At 26.0% G+C, this 10,645-nt stretch overlaps 2 protein-coding genes across 4 annotated transcripts; one reads left to right on the plus strand and one right to left on the minus strand.

Annotated features, from left to right (window-relative positions):
- Positions 1–1,313: 1,313 nt before the first annotated feature.
- On the plus strand, positions 1,314–2,402 carry LOC135924532 (bolA-like protein 3). The gene is made up of 4 exons (XM_065459590.1): positions 1,314–1,384; positions 1,478–1,641; positions 1,777–1,865; positions 2,250–2,402. The coding sequence occupies exons 1-4, from the start codon at positions 1,314–1,316 to the stop codon at positions 2,316–2,318; spliced, it is 393 nt and encodes a 130-aa protein (XP_065315662.1). The 3' UTR covers positions 2,319–2,402.
- A 4,162-nt stretch (positions 2,403–6,564) lies between these two features.
- On the minus strand, positions 6,565–9,866 carry LOC135924678 (uncharacterized). Of its 3 annotated transcripts, none has more exons than XM_065459773.1 (5): positions 9,548–9,866; positions 9,299–9,504; positions 9,081–9,241; positions 8,579–8,748; positions 6,565–6,649 (listed from the first exon to the last, which is right to left on the minus strand). In XM_065459773.1, exons 1-5 carry the CDS (start codon positions 9,754–9,756, stop codon positions 6,622–6,624), a joined length of 774 nt encoding a protein of 257 aa, XP_065315845.1. In that variant the 5' UTR covers positions 9,757–9,866; the 3' UTR covers positions 6,565–6,621. The 3 variants fall into 3 exon arrangements, with proteins under 3 accessions (XP_065315845.1, XP_065315846.1, XP_065315844.1); XM_065459774.1 differs by lacking the exon at positions 6,565–6,649 and adding an exon at positions 7,246–7,328 and having other exon boundaries at positions 9,548–9,864; XM_065459772.1 differs by lacking the exon at positions 6,565–6,649 and adding an exon at positions 7,436–8,294 and having other exon boundaries at positions 9,548–9,865.
- Positions 9,867–10,645: the final 779 nt, after the last annotated feature.

The following is a 10,645-nucleotide window of genomic DNA, read 5'->3' on the forward strand; positions in this document are numbered from 1 at the left end:
AAGAACATCTTTACAATATAAAAACTTTTAATTAAACCTAAAACAAAATTTTAAAAATTTTACTTGTGGAATAAAATATAAGAGCAGCGCCAATTTCCTACTATACCCAAGTTTTATTTTTAGCATCAAAAACTTTTAACTAAACTTAAAGCAAATTTTTGAATAATTTTCTTATTTATTTTTTTATTGTGGAGTAAAATATAATGCAGTGCTAATTTTAAAATGATTTTAGAACTTTTTTCTAATATCAGCCATTCTAAACCCGGAACTTGTTGACACAGCCAACCGAGGCTAGGTTCATGAGGCCCATTGGGTTGGGTCTGATCTATGGCTAAATAGGTTGACTCGGGTTTCGTTTTTTCCCCTTAAACCTTCCTGGGTTTTTATTCAAGCCTACTCGACCCACCAATTTAACTAAGCTTCTTACAATAATTACTAAAGAAACATTACGCACCTGGATTTTGCTCATATATTTTAGAAAGTGGACATCTATTACCGAAACGAGGCGTACTTGTCTTTAATTTTAAATTGGCTAAATCGAGCCGTTTAACAACACTAATGATAACTCACATAAGTTTTTGGTTTTAGCCAAGTAGTTTTGTAAAATCAAATAGGTAAGCAGCACATCAGATATTTGGTTTTATAACATAAGTAAATACATAAATATTCCTAATTTTTAACTCTTAAGAATGATTATTAATATTAAGTTTTTGATCATTGGTTTTTGTAATCTTTATTATATTTATTAAAAATATTACATCATATATTTTACATAAATTGTGTAAAAAATATAAATTTTCCTTAAAATTTTGGAATAAATTATAATATGTTGTTGAATAATATTCCTGAAATATTAATGATTATTTATTTCATTTTCTTCAGTCTAAAATCTTAACTTGTTAATAAAGCTAACCTTAAAATTTAACAAATCATAAATAATTTAAGCAATAGATATTAAAATACATAAGTTGAATAATAAATTATAATTATTTTTTGAACCATATTCCTGAAATTAATAATTATTTATTTTATTCACACTAGAAATCTTAACTTGAGAATAATTATAACCGATCCTAAAATTAAACATGAAATAATTTAAGCAAAAGATTTTAAAAATATTTTTTACATAAAGTGAAGAATAAATTAAATATTTTGTTATAGTCCTGAAATTATAACTATTTGTTTTTTAGGTTTGATTCTAGAAAATCTTATTTTTACTCAATCAAACAAATCATAAATAATTTATGCAAAGATCTAAAAATATTTAGTCATATCTTAGAAAAAAATCAAATTTATTTTAAGCTTAATTTGTAATGTGCTTTTTTGACGATGATTTACTAAATCATTTTGTTAAAATTTTCGATGTTAACCAGGTTTACCTTTGGTAATTAGTTAGGTCTAACATGTTTTAAAAATTAATACCTTTTTGTGTTCGGTATTTGATGATCAAATTTTTAAAAAATACGATATTTAATAGTTATAGATATTATATAAATTCTCTCATAAGATCCTCTTTATTTCAAAGAATTAATACCGTTTCATCAATTCAAACATCTTTAACAGAAGGTGAAAAGAAGATTTATGACAGACTGAAAGATAAATTTCCCAATGCTACTTTTATAGAAGTGATAGATATATCTGGTTATATTTTATTAATTACAATTTGGTTTTGTACTAAATTCCCAATTTATATGTTTAAAAAAAATTTGATATTCTGAATTTATATTTAATAAGTTAAATATAATTGTTAATTAAATTTTAAAATATCAATACAAGGTGGTTGTGGTGGTATGTATAATCTTGTTGTGTGTTCACCAGATTTTAAAGGTTTAAAATCAGTCAAGCAACATCAATTAGTTAATGAGGTATAATAATTTATTGATAAAGAGATGCATATTATTAATAAGAAGAAAAAAAATACCATTTGCAATGCATTTAACAAGATATCAAATTTAAGATATTTTAATTTGTTTTAAAATTTTTTTGTAAATTGATAATAATAATATATTATTTTTTAGTGTGTTAATAAATATCATTTAATCCTAACCTTAGCAGCCTACCCCAAAATAATTTTCCCATATTGTTGAAAAATTACATTTTCAAACTCCCTTATATTTTTATCAATTTGAAATAACTTATAAGGAAGGACTCTATTTAATTTATTTAACACTTATTATCTATATTTAAGTATTAATTATTTTTGCAATATAGTAATATTTTTACCATAATTAAAATATATATTATTATAGGCATTGAAAGAAGAAACATCAGATTTGCATGGTTGGAGAATACATACTAGCCATGAAACAGAACCTTAAATCAATTTATAATGATTGCAATAAATCTCAATTTTTTATAAAGAAAAAGAATTTTTTTAAAATATATTCAAATAATACCACAAATCTATATATTAATTAATTTTAAAATCAACCAAATTGAGAGAAATGTTCTTGACAGAAAATACCACAATAATTACTTGATTAATTTTAAAAAAATGCATTCTTGATTAGATAAACTATAATATAGACACATTTTGATTAAGAAAAATTTAATGATGTATAGAGGGTTGTGTGTTCATATTCAGTAGCAAATATTATATATTTTTAACTTGGTATGCAAGATTTCTAGAGTGTATACTAAAATTTTATATATTCTGATATCTTTATAGTATATAAATCTATTATAATACAATGGCACAATAGTCGTAAATTCATAGAAGTTTCATCTCATTATAATTTAAAAAAAAAATTAAATATATGAAACGAATCTATTATAGTTTATGACTAAGTTGATTGAGAATTTTTCATTTTATATAATTAACCTTTTAATAAAAACAGGCTCAATATTTTTAGACTTACTGAATATTTTTTTTGATAAATTAAAGCCAATTTGATTAATTTCCTTCATAAAAAATCATAGCATATGATAAGGGGTTAAGGGTGGGATGGGTAGTATATTGGATCTCTATTATATAAATTTTTTACCCAAACTCGGTAAAGGTTAAGGTCTTATTTGAGGTTCTCCATAAGTTTTGCATACAGTTCATTTTCTATTGAAATATATAAATATTTCTTATTTCTGATAAGAAAAAATTCCAAATTATTGTTCAAATATATATTTTTTAAAATATATATAGATAATACACTCATTAAAATGCATATTGAATGATGATTTCAAATATATAAATATTTTTGACAAAAAATTAACTCCAAAATCATTTCTCAAATATATATTTATTTTTTTTAAAATAAGAAATATGGTTTTGTCAATTTTTTCCCAAAAACTAAATATAATATATCGATATACAACATCTTTAAAATGCAAATTTAATGTTGATTTCAAGTATATAAATATTTCTGATATATAAAAAAAATTTTAATTCTTTATTATTGCGCTCAAATGTCACAGGTTTTTTTTTTTACTAACTAACAATTTTTTTTTAAATTTATAAAAAAAATTAAAGTTTTATTTTTATGCGTATGTTTAGTCAACATAAATAAAAATAATTAAAAAAATAAAATTTATACCAGTGTAGGTTAGAACCAATTTAAATAGTATCATAACAAATTGATAGACTTCGAACTAGTGCTGTTAAACGGGCGGACTTGCGTAGTATTACTCTGGATAAAATATTGAGTTAGCCGTTTTCAAAAATCGTCTCAAAACGAGCCTTTTAACAACACTAATTAACGATATTTTACAACTAATTGGGACATTATTGTATAAAATAGAAATTAAATAATTCAGAGTATCCAAGAAAGACTGGTGGGGGTGAAAAAAAAACGATTGGTGGTATTATATTTTAACTATAAAAATTTTAAAACAAAAGCAATGTGACAAAATCTAGAAGGTTAAACGAGAAGTTGGAACTTTTGGAAACTGACAATTTTCCAAGAAGATCCACATGCTAATATAATCATAAATAAAAAAAGCTGCAAGATTTGATGAAACTAACTCTAAAAGTTAATTAATATATATGTAGCCCAATCCCTTTACCTACAACATAAGAAGAAGAAAAAAGGGTGTAGCTCTCTGTCAAAAATACTTTAGGAGAGCTCTCACTTTTAACATTTTACCTTTAGGGTAAAATTTAAATTATACATAACTTCATTGTTTATTAGACAAACTATTAGCAATTTTGTCATCTATATTATCTTTTTAAGTATAAACTGATTATAATATAAGATTTTCATAAATGCCACATTCCAAATGTGTCCTATTTAGTCACGTGGTACATTCCGATTATTCTTTCTCCTTTGCCGATTTCGTTCCACATAACAAACTTAATTTTCTGTTATATCCTTTTTTTAATGGCCTATAATGCGAATATTGAGTGTTTCAAAGGCTGCTTTTGTAAACGCAAATAATGCGTTTCAATTAGCATCGTGCCAATTGGTAAAATTACCGTGTCGCGTTAGCAACCATTTTAAAAAACGAGAAGATTTGCCTTTTTTCAAATACTTTTTTATTCATAATTTTAGCAATATTATAAAAAATTAATGAAATAACTTGTATCCAAAAAAATAAAATATTTATAAATTAAAGAAAGGCAGAGCGATAATATAATTTTCAGGGTTCTGGGCACGAATTTCGGGGTCAGGGATTTTTATATTCTATTTAGAAGAAATCTTGATAACGGGAACTTAACCGAAAACCGATTTCAAAAAGAGGTTCGAGATTACTCCAGATCTATATAACCCCGAGTTCGATGGGTTACTTCAAAATCGGTCTCTGATCTGTGATTTCAAAATGCCTAACAAAACAATTTTAAATTCCTGAATGCAAAATCAGGGTCCAAAACCCTGAAATTTTCAAAGATCAATCCTTTTTTAGATAAAGGATAATATTAATAAAAAGGCAACCTCAATTTAAACAAGACGTTACTTTTTTTATTATTAAAAAAATTGGAGCAAAACTCCAACGCTCGCTCATCAGATGAGACATTATAACTGTTGTACCCATACAAGCTTCACTCCAAAGTGATATATATGATATAAATCGTTATTACGTGACTTCTAATTAAGCTATAAACTTTTGATAATTTTATTTTATAGCCAAGACTAAGGCTACAGTGAATATCGGAACGGGTCGGCACCGATATTTAGCGTTTTCCATAAATATCGGATTTGACCAATACCTGTAAAATACCCGATTCGATTACTTTTTTTTTGTTATTTTATGTATCTTTATTTTATATTAATAATATTTTCTAAAAGATTTTTGTTTTAAACAATGCAAATGCACAATCACTCCTTAAATTTTTTAATTTTTTATAGTTTTTTATAAAAATATAAAGGAACACCCAAAGTTTTATTTATTTTAAATCTTTTTTAAATATAATAGCGCAATTTTATCATTTATATACTTTAAATAAAAGTATTTTTTTTAAAATATGGTATCTGAAGTAGAGATCTACAATAGTAGGCCCGACCCGAACCCGGCCCGAACTAATATTATTTAATAAAATTCTGAACTGGTCGGGTCGGTCCTTGGAAATTTTTTAAAATATATCTAAATTTGTCAATTTTATGTTGAATTTTTTATGTAAAATAGAAACATGTGATTTTATCCAGAGAGTGTAGACGCCAAATAACATACATCCTTTATTTTGAGTAATTATAATAACTAATTTCTATATTTAATTAAATTTGGTCCGGGCCAGGCTGGGCTTGAAAAATTAGGCCCAATGCAGATCACTCATCTGAATTATGGATATATTTAACAAAAGACAAAGATAATTTTGCTAAATGCGTTATCTGCAGAATTCTAATTTCGCGGGGGGGGGGAAATGGAAAAATTTATTTTATACTACCAATATTCGTCAACATTTTTTAATTAATGTAGAAATAAAAAAATTAAATTAAATGCATCATTCGATTTGCATAAAAGTATTGATTTCTTAATTACATTTGGTTCAAAGGGGGGGGGGTGAAAAATCAATCTAAATATAGGATCGGTATCGGATCGGTATCGAACCAATATCGGATCGGTATCGAACCAATATCGGATCGGTTTCGAACCAATATCGGATCGGATCGGTGAAAAATATATGGATCGGAACAGCCCTAGCCAAGACTTTAAGGAACATCTAAGCAACTAAATCTTGAGAATAAAATACTCTAGAGGACTATTTTTATAATATTTTGGTAAAAAAAACAGTTTCTTGTAAAAATATGCTTAACCAAGAAGATTTGCCAGAAGATGAACGATAAGGAATTATATATAAAAATACATCCTTACACCAAATTTAAGGTCCTTATGGTCAAGGGTTAAAATGTTATTTTATTATCAAACGTTTTGCCTCGGTTTCCCTTACTAAGTAATTTGACCCACGGGGTGATTACTTTCCCCCTACTAAATAATTTGACCCACGCGAAGATAACTTTGAATAAAACGCAATTTTTTTTTTGCTCAGCTATATGCACCAGAGACCTAAACGCCCTAAAAAAATCCCAAAATCGGCTATAAAAACGTGATTTTAAAAATCATTACGGCTAAAATTATTTTTTTTGACTAAAATATTTTAACATAAATTAAAATTATATTAATATACTAGATGGAAAATGATTTTGGAAGTTGGGATTGGTTGGGCTTGAACAAAATTTCTTCAGCATAATGTATCTATAACAAAGTTGGGCCATTCTTAAAGCTTAACAAAAAAATAATAGAAAACAAATTTTTGTCTACTTTTATTGAATTAAAACGAAGGTCGGAAGGGAAAATACATCTAATATTTAATAAAAAAAACATTCGAGGCTAGACTGGACGTAGGCCTAATAATATTGAATAAAGATTAAATCTGGCATATTTTGCTTATAATATATACACTTTTTTTCAACATTAATAAATGAAATATTTGTATCACACCATAGTTATATGATCATACAAATATAAAAATATTTTATTTTATATTATTCATATAAATAATAGCAAGTTATAAGGATATGTATGTTTTCGAATAACATCCAGAAGCATGGCTGAGCTGGTAATAACTTCACCTATATAAAATAAGCCTACCATGTCGAGCCAAAATATTAATTCTATATATATATATAATTTTCTTCTTTCTAAAATTTTTTTTTAGCGTGTTTAAATATCACGATTATAAAATGAATGTAATTAAATAAGAAAACTTTTGAATCAGAGAAAATTTTTACTATTCATTTTATAAAAAACATTATAAATTTTCAAAGTTATTTGTTAAAATAAAAATTATTGCATAACATTGATGATGCAAGTGGGCAGGCTTGTTAATCGATCCTTTTAAAAAGATCGAATCCCGATCATGATCCTTTTCTTATTTAAATTTCTGATTGATGCAAAATTAACTAATATAAAAATTAAATAAATATGGTATAAATTTATTGTAATTGAATAATATAATATATAATAACAATTAGAATATATTTATTTACAATTAAAATTAGCCTTTAATAATAAAATTTTTTCAAAATTATCATCATTTAAACATCCCCGTTTTTCATTAAGTACATGTTTAGCTTTACTAAACAAGCGCTCTACAGGAGCGCTTGATAGCAAGGGTGTGTTTTATTCAATAAAAACAATTTTAAATTAACATAATTATTAAAAATATTCACTGAATCATCATTAGAATAAAAAAAAATTATTAATTTGAAAGAGCATTTTGTGATGAATTTTTCCCCAAAAAAGTATCGATTTCATCCATGCATTCATTTGAAGGATCTGCATATGGTTGATCCTGTATATTTTCTAAATGAGCAATTATTCATATTTTTAATATTAATTTTTTTTGCATTGTAGTATGACACCGGTGGAAAATTTGAAGTGAGAACGGTAAATATTATTTTATTTTAATCATATTTATTTACAGATTATATGAATATTATAGTTACTCCTAAGACTTAAATTGTAACATTGCCAATATGACCCTTCCATAATCAATTAATCGGGCATGGGCTTTTATCTGTCCCTTTTACTTCCCATGAGCGTTTAAGTGAGTGGCTTTGCCACTTACGCGCACAGTAACTGCGGCCTGCCCAAAAATCGTGGATGGTCCTCTTAATTATTTTCCCATTTTTTATCCCAGTTTGATGGGGTTTTTTTCATAAGAGAACCAAGCGTTGCTCTGTTGTATATATAACTTTTGCTATATGTACGACGTTTAGGGGTAGTGCGCTTAATATCACGTATCACGTAATTATCTTTCTTTTGGCAACAAATTTTGTGGCAGATTAATAAAAGGCCAATTGAGCTTAAACTTTGGGTGAATTATTGATGCTAATATATTACTGTCATCATATAGTGAAGGAAATCTATATTAATAAATGCTAATTAATTTATTATTAAAAAGTGTTCATTCTTATAAATCAGGTATCTGCAAAAGTTAGCCCTTTAGATTTTACAGTCAGGCCTGACCAATTGTATAATATTGAATAAATTTATTAATTTTTAATGTCTATTAGGCTCATTAAAATTTTACCATATATCAGAGGCTTAGTAGACCAGACCTGTTAAAAATATTTTACTAATTTTTTTAATAAATTTTGCGGATATCTGATATCTAATAATATAAAAAAATTGCATAAAAATTTATTACCTTTTATCAATACCACTAAGCACACACTCTACAAGGGGCTGACAATATCGCAGGCGACTAAATTTCTTTAACCTATCTATAAGTATGGTTAAAACCGGGGTTAGATATCCCTGCTCCATGTTATCCTCCCGTTCCAAGATCTTTAATGAGGTAGCCAAGGGTTCCATAACCTTTAATATTTAAATTTTAGTTATAATAAAAATATAATTGTATTACTAAAGCATATTCATTGAAAAGTATCATTCTTGTCTAAACATTGTGAACCCTATTTGATCACAAACATCTTCAACTTCTGAAAACTTTTCAGAAAGCATCTTGTCCACTAATTTCATGGACTGAAAATAATAGTTCCACCTAGTTTTGTTAGGAGCTATTAAATACTTTCCCAATTTCTGCAATAGAATATCTGCCATTTTGGGGCCATATTCTGTTTATTAATTAAGGCTAAACATTTAGCAAATGTTGTTCTAGATATTCGCTTATAATTATTATAATTTTCTACCTTCTCAGCATCTTTGGTTGCAATCAGGTTTAGATTATAGCAACAACAACGTTGATGCTTCGGAAGGCAGATAGGATTATTTGAGTCATCAACAGATAATATGTCATCCAAATTTATTAATTCCATATCCTCACTATCTTCTTCATTTTCTCGAAATAACTCTAGAAAAAATAAAAAATTTATTTTAAATAATTTTTTTTGTTAAATATAAATATTACTCAAATGCCTTGACAAATTGGTTCCATTATCGGTAACCATCTTCACCACCTTATTATGAATTTTATAAGTCTTGTGGATATCCATAATTTCCTTAGCCAAAACATCATATGTTTGCTTTCCTATTATACACCTCAGTGCCAAAGCTGCTGATCTTCTCTTGAGGGTTAATGGGTCCATCCAAAGGACAGTAACTCCAATAAAAGCCCTAAAAAAATAATATAAAATTCATATAAAAGGAGACTTTTGACAAATCTCTTATAAGCTTTGTTGTCATATCAGTAAATGCTGTAGAGATTTTATTGCCTAGAGTCTGACGACAAATAACTTTTGTCGTCGAAGAAAATGTTTTAATCATTTTCTGGAATGAAGGATCATCAACCAGTGAAAGTGGTTTAAAGGTGTCAATAATAAACTCCATGATTACTTTGTCAGCTGTTTTTTGTGATATTGAAGGCATGTTAAGATTATGAAAATTTATTTTAGTTTGTTTCGATCTGCAACAAGGAACAATTTGCTTTTGTAGAGAATTATGTGTTGTAGAGAATTCATTGAGGTGTTTGGCAATCTCATTTTTGAATTCACTATGCTTTTTCTTTATAAAAGAAAAATATATTATGTAACAGATTTGGATGAAAATAACTTCCCCTAAATCAAATCATATTTTTTAAATTTTAGATTGGAAATTTTTTTAAAATATAAGTTAAAAAAACAATGTGTATAAACAAAAAAAATGATAAAGGGTTCGAAACAAATTTGTTATATAAATATATGATATATTATTTATATGTGGTTAAAAAGGTCATATAAATTATCTTAAAAATAAGTTTACAATATTTTCTTCTAATATATAATTATTATAATTAAGATTAACATATCAATAAATATATTAATTATTGTAAATAATCCTTATTATATGCATATTGTATACTCTTCATAAATAATTTTCCTATGATATGAATATAGTGAGGCTTTTTTGGCATTTTAGAACTCATGAATAAAGGGTTCAACACAAATTTTGTTAAACATATTAAGGTATATTCAGAGTTGTTAAAGGATCGAATCAAATCGCCGATCCTGGATTCGATCCTAAATTTGTTAATTTTCCTGGATTCGGAATTCTGACCTCAAATTGAGGATTGTGATCTAGATCTTTTTCTTAAATATTCGATCCCGATCCTTTTAAAAATTAATTTTTTACTTAAAAAAGCAACAAATAAAATAAAAATTTTGAAAATTAAATTAAAATATTATTTAAAAAAAAATATCTATCTACATCATATTTTATCAATCACCATTGCACCATATTTCAAAAATGTGATTTAAAGCTTACAAATACAAGTTTTATT

This window comes from Gordionus sp. m RMFG-2023, chromosome 2 (genome assembly GCF_954871325.1).
Source record: "Gordionus sp. m RMFG-2023 chromosome 2, tfGorSpeb1-WG-v2, whole genome shotgun sequence".
NCBI classification, from domain to species: Eukaryota; Metazoa; Nematomorpha; class Gordioida; order Chordodea; family Parachordodidae; genus Gordionus; species Gordionus sp. m RMFG-2023.

Bases quoted from the DNA above. Each gene is read 5' to 3' on its own strand.
- LOC135924532 (XM_065459590.1), top strand. From the start codon at position 1,314: ATGTGCTTTTTTGACGATGATTTACTAAATCATTTTGTTAAAATTTTC. The intron at 1,642-1,776 runs GTTATATTTTAT...TATCAATACAAG, and splicing joins AGAAGTGATAGATATATCTG to GTGGTTGTGGTGGTATGTAT. The intron at 1,866-2,249 runs GTATAATAATTT...ATATTATTATAG, and splicing joins AACATCAATTAGTTAATGAG to GCATTGAAAGAAGAAACATC.
- LOC135924678 (XM_065459772.1), bottom strand. From the start codon at position 9,756: ATGCCTTCAATATCACAAAAAACAGCTGACAAAGTAATCATGGAGTTT. The intron at 9,505-9,547 runs GTCAAAAGTCTC...TTATTTTTTTAG, and splicing joins ACAAAGCTTATAAGAGATTT to GGCTTTTATTGGAGTTACTG. The intron at 9,242-9,298 runs GTAATATTTATA...TATTTTTTCTAG, and splicing joins CAATTTGTCAAGGCATTTGA to AGTTATTTCGAGAAAATGAA.